Genomic DNA, 21725 nt, shown 5'->3' with positions numbered 1-21725 from the left:
TTGCAACTGTGCTGCCTATTACCAAATTTCATCTTTTCATTAATGTTTCTAATAAAAAAAAAACTATTTACTAGTATGACCACTAGGGTGCATCAGATGCCCCCTATGAAAAGATATTGCCTTGGCCCTATAGTAAAAATGTTCTACACTCAGTAGAAACACACTGTGTAAAATATTTTGAAATTTGGATGAAATCTACCGGGGCCACCAGCCCCATGGAAATACAAAATAATGGTGATAGTCAGAATCTTGGAATAGAAATGGACATTTTGCTGCATAAAGCTACCCAATAAAAAACATATTGTCTCAGCTCTGTGATAAAAATGTTCTATGCACAGTAAAATCACTCTGTGTAAAATATGTTGAAATTTAGATGAATTCTACCGGGTCCACCAGGCCCATGAAAATACAAAATAATGGTGATGGTGATGGGCAACCTGGATTCCAAAGCTGAAGTCCAGTGCCACATATTCCAAATGACATACCTAGTTTTACCTTTCCAGGTAGGGCAACTGGACAGGTAAAACCAGGTAATTTGAAATCTGTGGCACTGGATTGTAGCTTTTGAATCTAGGTTTGCCATTGTCTTAAAACAGAGGTGGACAAACCGCGTGACACATTTGCCCCAGCCAATATAATGAACCAGCTGAGCCTAATTACCACTTAAGCCAGGTTGATGAGGTAATTAGTGAGATCACCTGTATTGGGAGTACAAACAGAAGGAATATCTAAGCAGGTTGTGTATTCAGTCGATCCACTTACACAGACTTCAGTCTCAGGACAGACTGATGGTCAAACTGCTATATTTAGGCAAATTTGCTCTTTTGCAACACAATATCAATTCCTTGCTGCCTTGGACCACTGCTAGTATCAAGCAAGAGATTGCAAAGCTGCATGACTGTTATATTTGTGTGTTTCACCTGTGGGCCTACAATTCATGGAGGAACATCTGTACTAAAGCTGTGAATGTTCCTTGGAATGCCTAGGCTACAAAGCAGTCAATACAACTGTATTGAAGAGTGCCATTACTTCTTTTTCCCATCGCCTGTGGTAGTATTTCACTTTATTCCATCAGATGAGTACCATAACTTACCTGAGAGGCCCTTGGCAATGGACTCTGGACCTGGTGATACCCATGGCATACCTAGAAGCCACTTAAGTACAGGTTTTGGGAAGCCACTCTTTCCAACATCACATACAGTTGTATTGTATGTACTCTATTGAACTACTGCAGGGATTTCTTTAAAAAAAACACAGGTCATTCCAAGGAGCATTCACAGCTTTAGTACAGATGCTCCACCAGGTATTAACAGCTACCTGTACAATCCTGTAGGCCCACAGGTGAAGCACACAAAAGTCATACAACTTCGCAATCTCTTGCTTGATACTGGCAGTGGGTCAGCTGGTTCATTATATTGGCTATATTTGGAATATGTGGCACTGGACTTTGGAATCCAGGTTGCCCATCACTATCACCATTGTTTTGTATTTTCATGGGCCTGGTGGACCCAGTAGAATTAATCTAAATTTCAACACATTTTCCACAGAGTGATTTTACTGTGCATAGAACATTTTTTTTTATCACACAGCTGAGACAATATGCAGCAAAATGTCCATTTCTATTCAGGGCTGGACTAGGCGATAAATAGGGCCCGGGCACTTTTGGATTTAAGGGGGCCCCCTCATTATTATTAGTGCCGGAGAACTGACTCACCGGTGGGCCCCGCACCCTCATGGGCCCCTATTTTCAGTAATGTAAAAAATAAAAAAAATGGGGGCCCACGAGGGTGCGGGGCTCACCGGGAAATGCCCGCCATGCCAGATGGCCAGTCCAGCCCTGTTTCTATCCAAGATTTTGACTATCACCATTATTTTCTATTTTCATGGGGCTGGTGGCCCCGGTAGACTTCATCCAAATTTCAAAATATTTTACACAGAGTGGTTTTACTGTGCATAGAACATTTTTATCACAGAGCTGAGACAATATGTTTTTTATTGGGTAGCTTTATGCAGCAAAATGTCCATTTCTATTCCAAGATTCTGACTATCACCATTATTTTGTATTTTCATGGGGCTGGTGGCCCCGGTAGACTTCATCCAAATTTCAAAATATTTTACACAGTGTGTTTCTACTGGGTGTAGAACATTTTTACTATAGGGCCAAGGCAATATCTTTTCATAGGGGGCAACTGATGCACCCTAATGACCACAGTACAGTACGTTTTGAATCTAAAAATGGGAAATTCAAAATAGAGAAGATCCACTTTTTCATGTATGAAATCGAAATGAAATGAAGTGCAATTTCCCTCCTAGTCATAATGAATAGCCTACTTAGAATTTGATGGTTGTGGTAAGTAGGCCTACTCATGAACAAAAAAAAACATTTGTGATTGGGTATTTTGAATTCTGGAAATAAACAACTGAAAATATTGCATAAATTACATAAAACATAAATACGGGAATCATAAAATTAGTAATAGATATGAAAATGTTTTTGTCAATGTTTTTTGTTTTGAATCAAGAGAAAAGAGATGAGTCTTTAAATTCGATTTGAAACAATCAATGGAGGGAAAGGTAGCCATGACCAGAACCTGTCATCAAAACAAACAGGAAATGAGAGTTTAGAGGGCAGGCCGTGTTCGAGCTGATGTTGGACAAACAGCGGAAAGATTTTGTGTCCTAAGCCAAGACCTAATATCAGTTGAATTTGACGCTTGATGAGTTTCTCTCTCCGTCAGTGTTTACGGAAAACTTGATGTTACTGCCAGATCAATACTACAAACAGATTAATGAGGGGCCAGTGTATGTCATAGCGTGTGCGCTTGTTTGTGTGTGTGTGTGTGTGTGTGTGTGTGTGTGTGTGTGTGTGTGTGTGTGTGTGTGTGTGTGTGTGTGTGTGTGTGTGTGTGTGTGTGTGTGTGTGTGTTTCTCTGTCTCTGTGTGTTTCTGCGTCCGTGTGTGTGTGTATGTGTGTGTGTGTGTGAGAGAGAGAGAGAGAGAGAGAGAGAGAGAGAGAGAGAGACAGAGAGAGAGAGAGAAAGCGAGAGAGAGAGAGTGTGCGTGCGTGCGTGCGTGCGTGCGTGCGTGCGTGTGCTTGCATGAGTATGCCCACGCAAATGCGTTTCTGTGTGAAGTGGAGTGGAGTGGTGGAATAATTTGCATTTAACTGAAATGGGAAAAAACTTGAGAAACCAAGACAGGTAGAACAGCCAAACCCCAAAAGTCAGCATTAGTTTACATGACAAAAATGTTGAGCCACTGGAGGAGAAAATGAGAGTGAGCAAGGCCTCTGCTATTTGAAATTGTCATTATTCAAACAGACCCCGTATAGAGCTCTCGAGGCAACGCAGGGTAATCGGTGCCAACAGCCCCAGCTATAAATCATTCCTGGTCCAATAGCGCCCCCAAATGGCAACAGATGTAATTACATCTACAGTAGGAGCTACTTTCTGTATTTCCCCTCTTCTATGCACATACTGTACTATGCAACTCCCATGAGGCTTCCAAAGTGTTAATGTGTAGAGAATTAATGGAGATTGCGCTGACCATGCAACGAGCCATCATGGAGGAGTCAAGAAAACATGGTACAAAAAAATCTGTGGCTCCGTCTGTGTAGAATTGTTGTTTCTCAACAGGGGTGGTACAGCCCACACGGGGGCATTATGGAGGGGGGGTGTTGATAAGGATACAGTTGAGAGGGGGGGGTGTTTAGTTGTCATTGGGGGCATTAGTCCATTAAGCTTCTTAATACAAAGGGGGGCGTTGGCGGCTTATGATGAAGTCAAGGAGGCGTTGAGAGGCTTAGGATGAGGTGCAGGGGCGTTTGTTCAAGTTTGTGGACCACTGGTATAGAATAATGGGTCGATGTCACAACAAAGCGGGTTATTGGTGATTTACACCACACACAAGGATGCCATATGCCATCCATTCTCTCAAGGTTTGATAAAGCATTGCCGTGAGACAAGTCATTCAGTCAGTCTGTTCTAACTGCTCAAATTAAATATTTACTGCCCCAGTTGTTTTGTGAGGATAGAGATAAAAAAGATAACAAAAAAAGGTGCTGCTGAGATTCACCTGGACTGCGATGAGGGAGGAGGGCAGGAGACTCTGACTCTGTCAGCCAGAAGAGAGAGACTTCCTGTATGCCTGTCCCCTGATGGTTTGTGGGCACTGCCGCTCGGCTCGGCTCCTCTTATCTGTATGGCAGCATCCGTCTTTATCTTATCTGGAACAGGCTGTGCAGCTGCGGCTTATTTGTGTTCCAGCGCTTTTTGTGCCATGGCCACTCGATGACATAATGCCTGGTGACAGTCTATGGCATGATTGCATGATAGTCTATGGCAGGTAGCAAACGATATACAGTACCACTTACTGTACACACTCTGTTAAAACCTGGTTGATAGCGGCCCTTAAATAATGCTGTCACATCATGACTACAAATATTTTGATGGATATTCATCCAATTTATTCCTGTGATTCTGTTACTAACTACAAGTGTGTGAATGTGGGAAAGTGTGTGTACGTGTGTGCTTGTGTATGCATAATGCACCTTCTCATATGAACCCCGGACAGTTGGCACTGTGCGGCAGCCTCCAGAGCTGGTGTGTGAATGTGGGAAAGTGTATACAGTATGTGTGTATTTTGAAAGCGCTTTGAGACAACTTTAGTTGTGCTATTGCGCTATAAATACAGGTTGTATTGTAGCAGGATATGATCAGCAGGATATGATTTCTGATTAAAAAGCTACTTTTAACCCCCCACAGAGTAGTTTCTACTTGATCAGTATCAATATTTTATTTCTTATCAGTCTATTTTCTCAGACAATATGCAGTTTATTGTATCAGCTATTCAGCATTTCTCTGCATCTGGCGAGTCAGGTTGTATCGATTTGCCTTTAAGATGTGGACAACACGGTGAACAACTCCCAGGAAAAGCTTTCATCACTTTACCAGCCATCACACTTTGAGTCGAGACGCATGCTGCACACACACACACACACACACACACACACACACACACACACACACACACACACACACACACACACACACACACACACACACACACACTCTCTTACAGTACACTTAAACGACAGATGAGGCCGATGCTGTTGCCAGGGGAACAAGCCCGTGTCAATGCGCTTAGAGTGCAGTGAGGACCTCAGCTAATTCTGTCTCGCTGTGAGCCAGCTTCAGGTGACAGGGAAACAGACACTCAATATAATTACCCTTACAGTACAGTGCATATCTGCTCTGCCTTCGAGGACCACTGCCAACTGCAGAACTATACTAAAGCTCTGGAGTGAGTGGACACCTGGACACACACACACACACACAGACACAGACACAGACAGACAGACAGACAGACAGACAGACAGACAGACAGACAGACAGGCACGCACGCACGCACGCACGCACGCACGCACACACACACACACACACACACACACACACACACACACACGCCTGGGTCTTCACAGTCTCACTGAAATTTAATGTGGACACTTTGTATGGATTTGACTAACAGGACCTGAGCGTCCTCAGGATGACACTGAAAGTCGGCTGAGAGGGGCCCAGACAACTGACTCTGTAAGAATAGGGAGATACGGCTTACTAGGAAAAAAGATTCTGATAAAGATCTTTACACATAATTGCATTAATTACATGGTTATATATATACACAGTATATTCAATTACTTCTAATTATTCTATCTGATGAAGCTTCATCACTCTCCACTGCTCTTGTGAAAAGCCTCTTTCTCATGACAGGAAACTCCAGGATAACACACAGAGAAGGGATATCAAACAAATACTTAAAAATCAATGAGACAGTATAAGGTCGGTGTTATAAAATATAAAAATAAACACGCAAGACGCTTCCAAATACAATAACCTTACTTTATTGTTTCCCATGTCATTCAAGCCTTGTGTGCATCTGTACCAAGCTCAATATTTCACTGTTGCCCAGATGATGGGTCAGGAGGGGGGGGGGGCATTTCTGGGTATTTGCTTCGGGTCGACAGGCTAAATATGGATGTTGACTCGGAACGGAGACAAATGAATGGCTTCAAGGGTAACAGATAAGGCGTCCCAGGCCTCACCGTGATGTACAGCGTCCGGACATGCAACCGAAATAATGCACCATTCATTATTTAGCTAGATTACAATCAATGGTTGTCTATCCCCATTACAGCAATGCCGGTTTACAGATAAATAGTTACAAAGTACAAAATGTCAGTGCAAATCTGTACATTTCCTAGTGTAAAAGAGCATGACAGAAAATGATTAGGCCCAGTCCAGCTTGGAGCCAGAGCACAATAACATACTGTATGTCTTACAGTAGCGTCTATATATTGTGTAATTCATCCTGTATTGGGTTAACCCAGTCCAAACACCAAACAAATTACTAGTTGTTAACCCCACAAAATACATGGTAAGAGGAGGAAAAAACGTGTTTCTGCAAGCCAGCTGTTATGACAGTGCTAGAACAGAAAGCTGGAAAATGCAATGCAATAGAGAAAGCACATCCTGACAAACACAGTATAGCTGAATTTTATACAGTGTGCAGTATATGTGCTGTGAGGAGCTTTGGCTGAAAGTCTCTGTAAAAAAAAACAGAACAACATCAAAAGGACATCACTGAATGTTCATATAAATGAAGACATATGGCGGAACACATGTCTATATAGATCTCCGCCGTGTGTACGGGGGGAGGAGGGCACAGTGTTGCCTCAGGCACAGGGAGTCACAGGGGGACGAGTAGGCGGAGAGGCCCCAGGAGGGGGCCCGCGAGCTGCGGGAGCAGGCGGCCCCGTGACCGTCCACCCTGAAGGAGATGGAGTTGTAGAAGACCGGGTTGGCGTGGCCTTGACCTCCACCACCTCCATCTCCATCTCCATCTCCACCTCCACCTCCACCTCCTCTGGGAAGAGCCGGCTGGGAGGACAGGGCGCTCTTCTCCCCATGCTGCTGTGGCCGAGGACAGCAGACAGCCGAGCAGAGGGACAGAAACCCAGAGGGACGGCGTGCCGGCTTCACCTTTTCCGAGGTTTTCCGTCTCTTCTTCCCACCAGAGAGGGACCTTCGTCGGGTGTTGTTGTTGTCCGGCAAGGGGATGAGGTTGGTGCGGCTGCTGCTGCTGCCTCCTCCTCCTCCAGCTGGCAGGGAGAGCAAGCTGTTCCCGCTACACAACACCCCGTTCTCCAGCATGCCTGGCATCGCTAAAGCCCTCTCGTCCGTCTTCCCACACCTTGGTCCTGTCCTATGGGCAACCGCCACCGCTACCACACACTGACCCACCTCCAGGTCTCCTCCATCCACCCTCCTCCCCATCCCTCTTCCGCTGTCCTCCCCTCGTCCAACTCTGGACTGCCCACCCTCCTCCTCCTCCGCCACCACCACCTCCTCACCCCCTCCTCCAGCTGCCACCTCCACCTCGCCCCCGTCGGAGCTGCTGCTGCTGCTGCTGTTGACCGTCAGGAACCTCAGCACCACCAGGTTGAGGAAGGCCCCGATGACCGTCAGCCCCACCAGGATGTAGAGGAAGCCGAAGGCCACGTAGAGCGTGTCGGTCTGCAGGTCTTCGCGCTTCAGCAGCGCCACAAAGTCGCCGAAGCCGATGGTGGTGAGCGTGATGAAGCAGTAGTAGAAGGAGTGGAAGAAGCTCCAGCCCTCGAAGTAGGAGAAGGCGGCGGCACCCACGCACAGCACGCTTAGGCAGGACAGGAAGCCCACCAGCACCATGTTGCCCATGGAGACGGCCGTGCGCCGCAGGCCCAGGCAGTGCTTCAGCCGGCTCAGCAGGTAGCGCGTGAGGGTGTTCATGCGCTCGCCCAGGCTCTGGAACATGACCAGGGTGAGGGGGATGCCGAGCAGGGCGTAGAACATGCAGAAGGCTTTGCCCGCGTCTGTGGCAGGGGCGGCATGGCCGTACCCTGAAGACAGACAGACACACACACGCGCACACACACACACAGGCACACACACATGTACGCATGGGCGCATGCACACACACACACACACACACACACACACACACACACACACACACACACACACACACACACACACACATTTAATGTTGAGTAATACAAGTTTCTTTTCAATAACTTGGCAGATCTCTATTTTTCCTTTTAATCGTCTCAAAGGCATTTTGGGCTGACATCCCTCCTCAGTGTGAGATGGTGATTTTTGAGTAATATTAGCCTTTAAAACGGGTTTTGAACTCCAGTACTACAGAACTGAACTCCAGAACTACAGTATTGCTGAAGTCACTGGAAAATGTCACTATACAAAATGTGACTTTAAAAAGGCAGCCAATTAACTTTGCTGGATGATGAATGACCTGTGTAGTACTTCAGGATGACACTTAATAAAAAGGCAGTGGTCACAGACAATCATTCTTACCTATCGTTGTGATAACTGTGATTGCAAAGTAAAACGATCCAGCGAATTTCCACTGCCTCGCTCCTCGATGGGGTTCCAACTGTAAAACCACTTTTTCAATTTCACGGTACTCGTCATCAGAGAAGCCATACTTCTTCTTTAACTCGTTCAGTTTCAGCTCCAACATTTTCTTTCTTTCACTCTCGTTCTCCGACTCCAGGGCATCGAACACGGCGGCTCCAACAAGTAGGTAAGAGAGCATGCAAACTATTAAACAAATAGTTCGAATATTCTGCATGTTCATTAGGGAGAGACAAAAACGCGGACGTAAGTGGACGAAAGTAGTGTTTCCCTTAAAACAAGTGGGCTACTGTTTTCCACGCGAACGGTCATAATTTGAAAGAGGTGAGGATTTAGGATGCTCCCCTGTTCGAAAAGGGAGGAGATGTTGAAGTTGGTGCTGCTCCAAAAAAAATACACGTGGTGGTGGACAGGCGGGTAAGGAGGAGCTAAACCCAAGTCAACAACACCAGACCAATCAAAGCGTAAATCTTGGTCAAGTTTGGTTAAGTTTAATGCTTTGTTGAAATATCCTTATTAATCTAATTTAAAACTAAATTAAACACTCAACGACTGTAGCTTTTTTTTTCGTTTAGCCTACAGGTAGGCTGGTCCGTACGCACCTCGGCGGGCGCTGACCAAGGTGCTGAAGCGTGCGATGAGTACTGAGTAGGCTATGATGAAGACTTTATGGAAAGTGGTCGCGCTCGATCAACATTTAAAATGACAACGTTAGGCTAACACGATTTTTTAATGCGTCTTTTTAACATCATCGGAGGGAATGTATGGAAGTGCTGCTGCGAGACTGCAAAGCGCTAAATGTGGAGTCGCTTCGGAGAAGACAGCTGCCCTTTACATAGGCTACTCCGCTATCTTGATGGGTATGTGCTTTATCATGCTTGCATAGGTGAGGGCGAGGCATTCCCAGAACTTACAAGTAATGCATTAGTGTGAGCAATGGCGAGGTGGGTTTGGCAGGGTTGACCTTTACGAAAGCACAGTTTGTCCTGTGGTGATAAATAGGCTATGCCCTTCGTCATTATGAATCAAGTGAGACGGTATATTAAAATATTAATATTTAATCTTTGAAGTGCATAGAATAAACTGTGAATTGTGAACATCTGACAGTCATCACCACCATCATCATATTAGCTCATACTACAATAGTAGACTGTGAACTGCTGAACAAGAGAGCGGACCTATGGGGAAAGTTTTTATAAATGGCAGTTTATTTGGCAAATCAATGCCCTTCCTTGATTTGAAAAAAAAAGGACTGCCCAACTCCAACTCAGAGGCAAATGTTGTGAAAGTGAAAGAGCGTGCTTAACAACTTGGTCAGTATCTCAGTATACAGTACGCTTACTACTAGCCTACTGCAAAGGGAGGTCAGTGTGTTAGTTTGGCACAGGTGAGGAGGGGCAGCTCTACAGGCAGGGACGGATCATGATTCTAGGGCCCCTGGGCCAGACAACATGAAAGCCCCCCCTCTCCCTATATGGGTGTTTCTTGGGTGTTACACATTATATTATATTGGGTGCTCGGGGGGTTGTCCTTCCAGAACATGTGAAAATACAGTTGTTAAAAGTGTTATTTTTAACGTAATGTGAGAATGGAAATATAGAGGCTTGGGCTTTAGGGCCTCCTTAGTTCTTGGGCCCCTGGGCCTGGGCCCGGTAGGCCCGTGCAGTAATCTGTCCTTGTCTACAGGGCTCGTGCCCAATTTAATCTGACCCCTGTTATAAACATGCTGTTACCAGAATGGTAAATTGTAATGTAGGCTATGTGTCATTGTAGTATCATGGTGGTGACATTTTTTCAGCAACTATTACAATGTTCCACTCGTGGAACACATTGCATTATAAGGCTACATATAGTACTATAGGCAGTGCTGGATTAACATGGGCTGGGGCCCCTAGGCTACATATTGATGGAGGCCCCCACAGAAGGCAAATTTCGTGGCAAGATGACAACCAGCGTCATACGTCCGAGCTAGGAATTAAGAATAACATATTTGCAGACACATTTTTCAATACTGCATCTTGTCACAAGCCCCACCTCCTCCTCTGGCAAACCAGGGCCCCTTGGCAGGTGGCGGCCCCTAGGCTGCAGCCAAAGCCTGTGCATTAATCCGGCCCTGACTATAGGCTATGCTCACTATGCATTTGTGGGAGCCTTGGCAACCAGAGAGAGCCAACTGAGCAGCTTCTCCACGAGCCATACCGTTTTTTATGGCCCTTCCATCACGGCCGTTATTATCTCTATTAAAATCTGCATTTATGGCCCCACTCCTGTGAAACATATGTCTTTTCATGCCCTCATTATGCGCTGTCATTAGTGTCATGGCTGCCTCCTTCTATTTCAGGCAAGGGTAAACTCCCCCCTGGCCTGCCAGTCTGCTGATAGCATGTAACATGGGAAGAACATGTCTTTGCGATCTGTTTGCAAACTGTCTGCACAGCATACACCAAAGGGCCTATAATTAATCAATGGAGTCCTGGGCTCTGTGATTGCTGTCAGAGCTCTGGAGAGAGAGAGAGAGAGCGAGAGAGAGAGAGAGAGAGAGAGAGAGAGAGAGAGAGAGAGAGAGAGAGAGAGAGAGAGAGAGAGAGAGAGAGAGAGATTGCTGTTTTTCCAAACGTCCTGTCGCTTCCGATTAGATAGTATGTGCAAGTGGGTCTCTGTGGGAAATGAAGCGTGCCTTGAGTCACACAAACCCATTATGTCATGTAATGAGGACTCAATACTTGCCTTGAGTTGTGTTATCGGTTACTTCACATCTTATCATGCCACAGGGAGCAGGGACACTGCACTTGAGCTGAGCTGGACATAAAGACTGACTTTCTTTTCTCTTTCTAAAATGTATCGTCTTTTCCCTTCAATACCAGACAGTGATAGGAAGAGAGTGGCGGAGAGAAAGATGGGCTGGTATAGTGATATGACCCTGGCTGGATTAGAACCTGAGACCCCATGGGTCATTTATCCGTTCGTGACAAGGTGCATTAGTGCACTGCACCACAGATCCCTCCCCTCCCTGGAAAGACAGACTTTTTCTCCTGCAGGCCACCAAGTCTGATTCCATCAGCTATCCATGGTTGAAATCAGTATCCCACTCGGAGAGGAGCCTGTTTTTATAAATGGCAGTGATTGACAGTTGTCTTACCATCTCCCGCCCTCTCGAACAATTAATCCCTCCTGCGTTCATTCATCTATCATCATGCGTGAAGGCCTTCCAGTTTTTCCCAGCTCCTCTTCCTCCTCCATTTCACTATGGTGGTCATGCTTGCCTAGCCTGGCAATGCCAGCCTATGTATTTGATTTTGGCTCTGCACATAGTCTGGTGAAACCTTCCTCGCTCGGTTGGCTCACTGTTCTGCCAATCAGCAGACAGTTGAGATTGGTGACGCAGAATTTACCCACGGAGTCCGTTACTCATTGGTTAAGGTGACACTATTCACACTTTTGTCTTATTTGTATGCTTTTGCGACACTCATATCATAACAGTCATGCCAATAAAGCACAATTTGAATTTGAATTTGAATTTTGAACATGGCAGAGTAAGCTCAGACCATCTCCCACTCTCCATGGAGATGGATTCCTCTTAGCTTTCTCCAGACTGTTGGACGGAGTCAACAGTCAGCTTTCACCCAGGCTAATGCTTTCCAAGCTCCTGTACACAATGGGGTGCATCATCCCGCATGATCTCCACATACTATGTGGTATGTGGCATTCACATGCTATGTGAATTATGATAAATACCAACCACCAGAGGTGTCAAAAGTAAAAGTAAAAGTAAAAAAAAAGAAACACAATTTCCTTCCAACACAAGAAACTTATTCGAGTAACCAGTAGACCCGAGTACTTCAGCTACGATCAGCTAACTCTGCCCTGGTAGGATCAAGTTTGTGGTGGGTCCTTGTTAGGTTTTCAGTGATTTTCAGTAACAAGTCTATCTACCTCATTAGGTACAGGAGTAAATGGTGTAACAGCTAAATAATGCCATGTGCTAGTGTTGTAATTACACCACAAAAGTGTCTTTTACTTTTACTTTGGACACCTTTGCCAAACACCGACATAAAAAGCACACATGAACAGCGCCACCACGTGGTATTTTCCACAGGCCAACTTGTAGAATATTTTAACACACGATTTTCCCAGATGAGATAACCTTTTACCTTTTCAACATCGAGGAAAGAAATTGTAGTTTATTTCTCTCAAAAATTGGCTCTATTTTTGTAGGCATCGTAAATATTGTGAATGGTGGGATAAAATGGCATGGTAATGCCAAAACGCACAAGCCCACCGAATATGAATTAAGAAATGGTTAGACGTATGTTTGGCAGTGGCAAACATACAAACTCATCAGAATAAACCACTGACTTGTATAACTGCATGTTATACAAGTCAGTGGAATAAACTTCAGCTCCGTTGTGTGTGTCTTACGTCACTACGACAACAGGAGGACAAAAGGACGTGAACAAAGAAAAAAAATAAGTGCAAAGCATTATCTTTCCCATGGCACATGACTGCTGTACTCTGCACTGACCCACACACTAAGTTTGCCTCAATGTCCTCCTTGTCAGTCGCTTTGGTCAAAAGCGTCTGCTAAATGTAATGTATTAAATGTAATGTAATTTAATGAATGATACATTAAGCATTGCAGAACCAATGCCACCAATTCAAATACAGTATGCTTACTGAAGAGTACACCATACACTCCAAAAGTCAAATTAATCCATTAATTTTCTGAAATTACCAAATAACAATATGACCACCACTTATACTATCCAGAATATCAGCAATGGCCCAAACATAGTAAGCACTACTGCTTTCCAGAACAGCAGAACCTACTATAGTTTACAGAAAAATTACAAAAGCTAGCGAAAGCATCTTACGGAGCGCTCCGGAATTCCTACATTAAAATCTCCCTGACCAAACAACAGAATTATTCAGTTCGGGTGAAATCAAAGTATGTAACTGCCTGTATGGGATACTTGTGTATGGGTGTGGTCATGTGTAAGCAATTACATTCTTTGTTGAGTAATCAAAGAGGTGCCTAGACTGTGTCGAGTGTAATCTGCTGTCCTCATCTGCAGGTGGTCCTTGGGGCTGGTTTGATCACTCTAGGTCCTCATGACCTCATCTGTGGACATCCTCAGTTATGTATCCTTGATGAAACCAATACACATATAGCCAGCATTCCTTTGACATCTTTGTGTGTCCTTTGTACTGAAAAGATTGAAATCCAATGTTAGTCATTCTCCATTGTCACCTACTCCAGGCCTCCTAAAGGGATTACGTCAAATAGTTTGGCCTCTGGGTGACATCACAGCATCCTGTGCCCAGGGCCGGATTAATGCACAGGCTAGATATGGCTGCAGCCTAGGGGCCCCCACCTGCCAGGGGGGCCCCAATTGGTCAAAAGTGAAAAATTGCAGAATTGTGACAGGATGCAACATTGAAAAATTCATCTGTCATGTTGACTACAAGTTGGTAGACATGTTATCCCTAATTCCTAGCACGTAATTATGACACTGTCTAAGTAAATTTGTCTCGAAATTTGCTTTCCGGGGGTCCCACATCAACTTGAAGCCTAGGGGCCCCAGGCCATCTTAATCCGGCCCTGCCTGTGCCCTAGGAAGAATGATACTTGAGAGAGTTAATTTGAACTTCAGACTTCTGTCAGCTAGGAAAATATGCAATCAGTTAATCAAACATCAAAAGACTGGTTTTCAGTTTGCCTCACACCAAGCGCTTGATGACATCAGCATTCATTTTCATCTTCATCTCATGACTGTCACATGGGGCCATTACTCAATGGTTTGAGCACTCAATCTAGCACACAGAAAATCAAGACACAAAGCTATAGTAATGTTTTTAAGCATTCTAAAATATTGTAGGATTTCTTTGCAAACACAAATTAATTCCTGGCTTGGACTACTTGCTGTAAACCAATGCATCCAATCTCAGCACCTCAGAATCTAGCCTATTTTCTAACAATAGGCAAACTAGTGGAATTCCCAAGGTAGACATCATTGGTACAGAAAGCAAAAGTCCTGGATTGGTCATATTTGTTGCAGCCAATTCAATACGCTTACTGTATGCCCCAGTCTGTGAAATCACCTGCATTGAAGGCACAAGCAGACAGAATCAGTGGCTGGACTTTAACTTTCAAACCATATGTTTGTGTCTCTCTTCACATGCATAGGAAATGCATGATACCCGACTTCAAATTCAATCCTGACCTAAATCTCAACAGATTTTTTGTTGAGTGTGCATTATCAGTGACAGTGAACCCGTCCAATTTGTGTTTGGTCATCATTATATATAAAGAGTGGCGTAGAAACAACACAAACAGGAAAAGTAATTGACAGGGGCATGTAATGTTGATTTAACTTAATTATAGGCTTAATTATAGGCTATTGTCAATGACACAGGGTCCAAAAAGGTTAGGCAACATACAGCACAATGACAGTTTGTTTTCTGAGATTTGAGATAAAGATTTGAGATTTGATTGTAGAGATTTGTGCAGACAAATACAAAATGTTCAAGCACACAGGGCCTGAAATCAAAACATTATCTTAAAAGGCAATCCAATAGTTTTTTGTTTTGGTCCAAAAAATAATTTATTTCTGATTGGGCACTGCCACTTTGCATGCATAAATTAAGAGGACAGGTACATTATTTACACAATATCAACAACAATGCAATAAATACACTTGAACTATATAAAATAATTATAATTAAAATATACAGCCGCGGCAAAAAAAAATCTCAAAATGGTCAAAATAACACATACGATGCAATGTTTCTAAATCTCAAAAAAGGCAAAGAAAACAAGGTGATATTAACTTCAAAATAACATAATATCTTAAAAAAAATAAAAAAAAAATCTATCCTTGGCCAAATTTTAAATCTAATCCAACACCTGGTCATCTAATGGTGGAGAGGTATATGAACCACAGTAACTTGCAGCTGCTGTGAAATTTGGCAGAGAATAGGTGATTATCTGAGGGTGCCTCAGCAAGGCTGAAATCGGTCAAAGTCATTGTTGCAAATTATGCGTCTCTGAAGTCACATAGGCCTACAAATTTACCTTGGGTCAAAACATGATTCCTTCTGTTCTGACAACGCCCCTGAACGCTGAGGACAGTTTTCTTTAGAGAAGGACAATGCTCCTACCACTCAGCTTGCCAATCAAGCTGTGGATGGAGGACCACCAGATCAATACCCTGACATGATCAGTCCAAACTCCAGGCCCAACCCCCCTTGAACCTCTGGAATGTGATCATGAGGAAGCTGGATGTTCACAAGCCATCAACCCAAGCTCAGCAACTTGAATTCTTGCCCCATGCCAGGAATAAAGTCATCCAAAAACAACGTGAAGGAGTAATGCAACGCATACCAAAACATATGAAAGCTGTGACTACAAATTGGTATTTGTTTTGAAGTTAATATCATCTTGTTTTCTTTGCCTTTTTTGAGATTTGGAAACATTGCATCTTATGTGTTATTTTGACCGTTTTGAGATTTTCTGCAAATAAAGTATCTAAATGACAATATTTTCTTTCGGAAGTAGGAGGAAATGTTGTCAGTAGTTTATAGAATGAAATGACAAAGTTTGTTTTACTCAAACCCATACCTATCCATAACAAAATAGCCTGTAGAGGCTACCAATGTGCCCACCAATACTGTACCAGTAGGGGCCTAATTATTTTCTGTAATGATCAGCTATGTCCCACAGGTAGCCTACACACAGCCCATGTCCAAAAAAAAAAAAAAAACAGAGCATGAACTTTACCACAGAGATGAGCAGCACCGCCAAGCTTGTTAGCCAAAGGGCAAAGCACTGATCTTTAATTCCCCTGGACCCTCACCTTTCACAAGGAAGATTCGCACGATGTGACACATGGCTCCTTAGCTTCCAAAAACAACCGATTGAAAATACTGGTGCAATCTTTGAATCATTAGGCTATATGACATCGTCTGCGGTCTGTAAAACCCTACCCGATGCGTAAAAGACGCGTACTGCACATCCTTAATGGACAGCTATATAGGCCTAATATAGCCTATATTTTGAAATAGCCTAGGCTACTGGATATCACCTGAGTGCCACACAGACATAGGCCTACGTCAAGAGTAGCCTAACATTCTGCTTTTAATTACTTTTGCTTTCAACATGAAACAGACTCGCCGTGCTTTTGGTGCTGAATTTAGCCTGCTTTCACTTTCGTTTTCTGAGGACATTTCTTCTAGTGAATACGCCTTAAGTAAAAACGCTGTCTTGCAACCCGTTTGGGTAGCCTACGTGCAAAGTCACCCCAGAAATGACCTAGGCGACTTTAGATCTGCAGTCGACTAGGCCATTTAGGGTGACTTTACAGGTATGTAGGCTACCTCGAGATGACTGGTGCGTGACGCAGCATGACTGGCCTGCGTGCGCAAAAGCTGCGCTCAGGAGGTGTTGGCCATGGGGCGAGACAACTAGTTGGCTTATCAGTAGTCAGTTTCGTTTTTCTTTTGAACCCTATTAAAAGGCAACAGGTTCCTCGGAAATCATTCCTATGCCAGCATTCAGTCGTTTCAAACGACTGCTGAGGTCCATTGGTCACTTAATCTTCTTCTACGCAAAAAAGTTCCATTTAATACCATACCGATTTATTTCCGTGGTCTCGGGTGTCTTCAGAATGTTTGTGGGCAATGAAGATTCAAACCAAGGAGGTAGTTCGAATTGGACTGAGCATAGGCCAAGTAATGACAACGGCCTGGAGCACGACGAAGACTCCGAGGATTTAATTTGTGAATATGACTCTACGTGGGATGAGTATGACGATAATCAATCAAACAGGAAAAAGGTGAGTGTTCATGAGTATTCATTCAGGTTTTTAAAAGTAGGCCTAGCCTATATGTTTATGGTTCCTGGTTTGCATCAGCGCCATCTGGCCTATGCAGTTGTCCTCTATCCTCTTATTTTCTACTAGAACTTCGAAGACGAAAGTGAAAGAGTACAGGACAGGGCTATTTCTAGGCTCATCCACTTTCAAAGTTGCATAATTAAACATTTTCCTACGTAGGCTTATTCCCACGCGCAATATAAAAAGTGCAACCCGTGTGTGGAGCTGTGCTGATCCCTTGCGCCTTGCCAGAAGGTCGCGTGTAATAGTTTGTTGTTTGCAGCCTTCATGGGGTCTCTGCTTCACGTGTCCCAGTGGTAGAGGGAGGACAGGAGGATGGACGCGCGGGAGGATTCAAACTATTAGACCTAGCTAATTATATCAAGATAAATGAACAAATTGTGACATGAACTGGCTTTGGCAATGCGCTCAAAGACCCACATGAAGTTACAGGTCGCACAATATTGGGGTTGGGCTGTGCTGATGTCAACCAGTCTTCCATAGAAGCGTGTTCCACGAAAATTGGCATAGGCCTATTATATGGGAAGCTTATTTTGCCCAGGGCAAAAGCCGTGATTTTGAGTATGCCCTGTTCTTGTTTGAGTCAGAGATTTTTTTTTTTCTTTTTACCCCATCTCGTCCTGTTTGGAGGTGCATTTAAAGACCTTAAAAAACACACACACATTAAAAAATATATATATATGTATATATATAGCCTATGTGTTTTGTGTTTTAAAATGTAATAATATAGCACTATTACACATTTGCCTTTATTATATTATTATTATTAATAATAATAATAATAATAATACAGTATGTAGGCTACAAAATACATGTAGGCCTACAGTGAAATATTTTTTGTAGCCTCTTGCATCAACATGGACTGGTCTGCATGAACAAGAATCTAAAGACACTTTCCCACAACTGTGGACTGTCTAGTTTCGTTAGGCGCTACATCGTATCACAGCTCATGCTCAGTTTACTGCCTGTAATATGAATCTACTGATTAAGTGGTTAATATGAATCTACATAGGCCCTACTAATACTAAACTAACACAGCACCACATTTCCTACATTTAAATTTGCAATTTTTTCATGGATTATGCTCAGGTCAAGAAGACAAAGCACCAAAGGTCACCGAGGAGATGGCTTATGAGCAGCTGGTCAATGGGCAGAAACTCCAATGCTGCCAGGGACATGCAAACTTATAGACACGACTACCCAGTGAGTCACAACTTGAGTTTCAATATTTTAAGGATCTCTGTACAGCATAAAATAATCTTCTGTATTATGACTCATATTTTTCCTCCATGTTCACAGACTCTGGTGGACCCTGCACCTTGTCAAGATTTCCGTAACGTGCGTTAAAGTGTTTCCATTTTGGGTTAATTGTGTCTGTAATTCATGCAATATTAAGAGTGTTTTAAAATCATTGTCACATTTTTTTTCTCACAATTAACTACACAATGTAACTATCCATTTGCAGCATCCAAATTTGCGATTCTACAGAAATGAAATCCCATCTCGACCTGACAGTAAGTCAAATATGTCATCTAAATTCTGTGTTCTCAAAAAAAGTGCACCAAAAGAAAAATCATCAGTGGTCTTTTTTGTCCCCAGATATGACCATAGAGGAGTTTCATAATAACTGGTGGGGTGATTACAAAAAGCTGGAGAGAGTCCATTCATACATCCAGTGGTACGTTAACTTACTGTATGTCAAGGAAATAGTATAGGCTATCATTGGGTAAGGACATTATATAAATATTGGCCATAAAATGTATTATTTCATTATTATTTTTGCAATTGTGTCTAGGCCTATGCTCTATGTATCGGATCTACTGGTGTATGTAAGATATGTGTTTTAATAAATTAGCAGATCTGTCTAAATGAAGAGTGGTGGAAATAACAAGATCATTTTTGTGAACGAACAGGATATATATAACACGTATGGTGTAGCCCTGTTCTGTCTGAAGCAGGAATATTGACTGTGACATGGTGTTTTTAATTTCAGGCTGTTCCCACTGCGGGAGGAGGGTATGAACTACCAAGCGCATACCCTCACACAAGCCGAAATAAAGGTTTGTTGAAAAAATATATACAGGGCACACTCACACAACAGATAAATGTACAAAATACTTTCAGTGACAGAAATGATGTAAATTCAAAAAAGGTGCACCACTGTTTTGTCTCTAATTCCATGTCCTATTGCCATTCAAGGCCTTTGTTGCAGATGAGGCTGCAAAAGAGAGACTGAGGACTTCATATGAGCTGATGTTGGACTTTTATGGAATAAAACTGGTCAACGATAAAACGGGGGAAGTGGAAAGAGCACAACACTGGGAATCACGCTTTGACAATCTCAATTGGTGCGTCACATAGCTTTTAAAATAATTGTGAATAACTTTGTCCTAGTGATGGGCAGATTTTCTCCACTTATTAACTCAGCAACCAAAACTTGCAGTTGTCAGCGGTTATAATCAGAATTGATGGAAATGTATTACTTCTTTCCTCACTGCGTTTAGTAACACATTATGATAGTAGGCCTATTGCACATGTTTAAGTAGGCTACTTTTGTACACATACTTTTGTAGTACAATTACAACACTAGCACATGGCATTATATAGCTGTTACATCATTTACTCCACTGTACCTAATGAGATAGACTGTTCTGATCGTAAGACAAGACAAGGTCTACTGGTTAACTCAGATAAGTTACTTGTGTTGTGTCTTTACTTTTACCACCTCTGGTTAAATGTTGAACTTTCTTTGCAGGAATACACACAACAACCTCCGCATCACTCGTATCCTGAAGTGTTTAGGCACGCTGGGATTCAAACACTACCAGGTGCCCCTGGTACGCTTCTTTCTGAGGGAAACTCTGGTGAACAGACAGCTCGAAAATGTGAAGAGCAGTGTTCTGGACTACTTCATGTTCTCTGTCCTCGACAAAGCACAGCGCAGAAAACTGATTCAAGAAGCCTTCACAATGTTCGAGAAGACCAAAAGAGGCACAGAAAAGTTTCTGTGGTGCCCCAAGTGGGTGCAGGAACAGTTCAAGAAAACCGATACAAGCAGCAGGGACAGTGGGACTCTGTTGCGCAGAGCAGGGGTAGCTCCGTCCACTTCTGAAGGAGTAAAGCAATGTGTGAAAAAGCCAGCCAACAGTCATGCAAAAACGAAAGTTGACACATCAGAACCTGAGCAAGGTGGTGAAGTCTCTGCAGATAACACTAAAGATGTTGACGAAGGATCTGCTGGGAACGCAGACAACTCCATTCATGAAATGGAGTCAGAAAATGCCCCTAATGGCAGCTCAGTTAGTGCACTTGCAAATGATGAGCAAGGCTCTCAGGATGAGACAGGAAATAAAACCATACAAGATGACAAAAGTGTTAAAGAACAGACAAACCAGGAAGTCATGGCAGCAGGATGTCCCATTGCTCTTGAAATAAATAAAGTAGAAACAGGAAGTACTGAAAATTCGCCCACTAAAGATGACACCGCCACTGAGGGCAAGCCCAAATCCACTGCAATTGTCTCTGATAAAGAAGTTCAAACTAACATGCAGACAGAGAAGACACCCGTCACAGTTGATGATGGTGAAAAGGGGGAAATAGAAACGCAAGCTGAGAAGTCAGGTGAGGGGTCAGACAGTGTGGTTGTTGGGGACACCATTTCTACAACTCTGTAGTAAAGAGTAGTGGTCGCCCATTACTAAGCACCCAGAAACTACCAATGCAAGACATAATTGAAGGTTCTAATGAAGATCTGGGGTTAAAGACGAGTTTGTGAAGACAGCTTGAAATAGGCTATAGCCTACCTTTCAAGGCTGAGTAATGAGAGCTGTAATTGTGCAATTACATTTTACAATACTGCAATAGATTTAGTCTAGTCACACCACTGACGCCTTCTTGTTGTAAAATAAATAACAAAAGTATTGCTCAGGAAGTGTTAATCTGTTACACTTTAAAGATTTTCATTTTTACTTATAAGTACTGATTTTTTAAATGCTTCACATTTAACAGTAATTGATCACCCATTGTTCATCTATGCATTTTTTCAATGTCAAGAGAATGCACACCAAAAAAAAAAAAAAAACATTTGACAGTGCTGTTGTATTGTACCTTCTTTTTTGATGACTAAATATTGAGACCGAGTGTCTTGAAATTCTAGTGTTATGAAAAAAATAAATGATTGAATATATTTGTGTCAGTGTTCGTTAACATTATTACTCTTTAGGACAAGTTTCCCCTTGCATCATTGCTGTCTGCCACATCTTGAGGTGTCAATTATAGATTACAAGTGAGCAATATTAACTGAAATTCCTATGATTTTCACTGTCAACATAGTCAACTGAACTTTCATAGTCCCTGGTGCGACAGATTC

General features: G+C 43.0%; 2 protein-coding genes across 2 annotated transcripts; one reads left to right on the top strand and one right to left on the bottom strand.

Annotated features, from left to right (window-relative positions):
• Positions 1-6730: 6730 nt before the first annotated feature.
• On the bottom strand, positions 6731-8700 carry LOC134463474 (potassium channel subfamily K member 15-like). The gene is made up of 4 exons (XM_063216671.1): positions 8406-8700; positions 7409-7933; positions 6911-7255; positions 6731-6825 (listed from the first exon to the last, which is right to left on the bottom strand). Exons 1-4 carry the CDS (start codon positions 8686-8688, stop codon positions 6731-6733), a joined length of 1248 nt encoding a protein of 415 aa, XP_063072741.1. The 5' UTR covers positions 8689-8700.
• A 7994-nt stretch (positions 8701-16694) lies between these two features.
• LOC134462665 (opioid growth factor receptor-like protein 1) lies at positions 16695-21714 on the top strand. The gene is made up of 8 exons (XM_063215807.1): positions 16695-17296; positions 18446-18559; positions 18656-18694; positions 18822-18870; positions 18956-19034; positions 19350-19416; positions 19556-19704; positions 20112-21714. The coding sequence occupies exons 1-8, from the start codon at positions 17006-17008 to the stop codon at positions 21028-21030; spliced, it is 1707 nt and encodes a 568-aa protein (XP_063071877.1). The 5' UTR covers positions 16695-17005; the 3' UTR covers positions 21031-21714.
• Positions 21715-21725: the final 11 nt, after the last annotated feature.

This window comes from Engraulis encrasicolus, chromosome 14 (genome assembly GCF_034702125.1).
Source record: "Engraulis encrasicolus isolate BLACKSEA-1 chromosome 14, IST_EnEncr_1.0, whole genome shotgun sequence".
NCBI lineage: Eukaryota > Metazoa > Chordata > Actinopteri > Clupeiformes > Engraulidae > Engraulis > Engraulis encrasicolus.
Note: the sequence above shows the minus strand (reverse complement) of the source record. Positions and strands in the feature narration are given on the sequence as shown.

Excerpts from the sequence above, each read along its gene's own strand:
- LOC134463474 (XM_063216671.1), bottom strand. The coding sequence starts at position 8,688 with ATGAACATGCAGAATATTCGAACTATTTGTTTAATAGTTTGCATGCTC. Across the intron at positions 7,934-8,405 it reads CACAGTTATCACAACGATAG|GGTACGGCCATGCCGCCCCT; the intron begins GTAAGAATGATT and ends GTCTGTCTTCAG. Across the intron at positions 6,826-6,910 it reads TCTTCCCAGAGGAGGTGGAG|GGTGGACGGTCACGGGGCCG; the intron begins GTGGAGGTGGAG and ends CATCTCCTTCAG.
- LOC134462665 (XM_063215807.1), top strand. The coding sequence starts at position 17,006 with ATGCCAGCATTCAGTCGTTTCAAACGACTGCTGAGGTCCATTGGTCAC. Across the intron at positions 17,297-18,445 it reads ATCAATCAAACAGGAAAAAG|GTCAAGAAGACAAAGCACCA; the intron begins GTGAGTGTTCAT and ends GATTATGCTCAG. Across the intron at positions 19,035-19,349 it reads GTCCATTCATACATCCAGTG|GCTGTTCCCACTGCGGGAGG; the intron begins GTACGTTAACTT and ends TTTTAATTTCAG.